Source organism: Myotis davidii, unplaced genomic scaffold, assembly GCF_000327345.1.
Source record: "Myotis davidii unplaced genomic scaffold, ASM32734v1 C61308324, whole genome shotgun sequence".
In the NCBI taxonomy this organism is placed as follows: domain Eukaryota; kingdom Metazoa; phylum Chordata; class Mammalia; order Chiroptera; family Vespertilionidae; genus Myotis; species Myotis davidii.
In genome coordinates this window covers 1-237 of record NW_006313979.1, presented here as the reverse complement: position 1 = coordinate 237, position 237 = coordinate 1, and the positions used below count along the sequence as shown (strand labels likewise).

Sequence of the window (237 nt, the reverse complement as noted above, 5' to 3'; positions counted from 1 at the left end):
GGGGCGGGCCGCAGCCCCAGGGCGGCGGTCAGGGAGGCCTGGCTGGAGTGCAGCAGGTCCCCGACAGCCGCCAGGTTGGACACGCTGCTGCTGTTGAGGCGGCCCCCGGGCCCATCCCCCTGCAGGTCCAGCATGGACACGCTCTTGTTGACGCTCAGCATCTTCTGCTCCGGCTCTGTGATGTCCGAGCTGCTCGTGCAGTACGCTGGCGAGGACCGGGCCAGGGGCGGGCGGCTC

The 237-nt window shown here is 71.7% G+C and overlaps 1 protein-coding gene across 1 annotated transcript; it reads right to left on the bottom strand.

Annotated features, from left to right (window-relative positions):
• Positions 1-4: 4 nt before the first annotated feature.
• LOC107185231 (ras/Rap GTPase-activating protein SynGAP-like) lies at positions 5-233 on the bottom strand (the record flags this gene model as incomplete). The annotated part of the gene is made up of 1 exon (XM_015572883.1): positions 5-233. A coding segment is annotated over one exon (229 nt), but the record flags the coding sequence as incomplete, so codon positions are not given.
• Between the last annotated feature and the right edge of the window lie 4 nt (positions 234-237).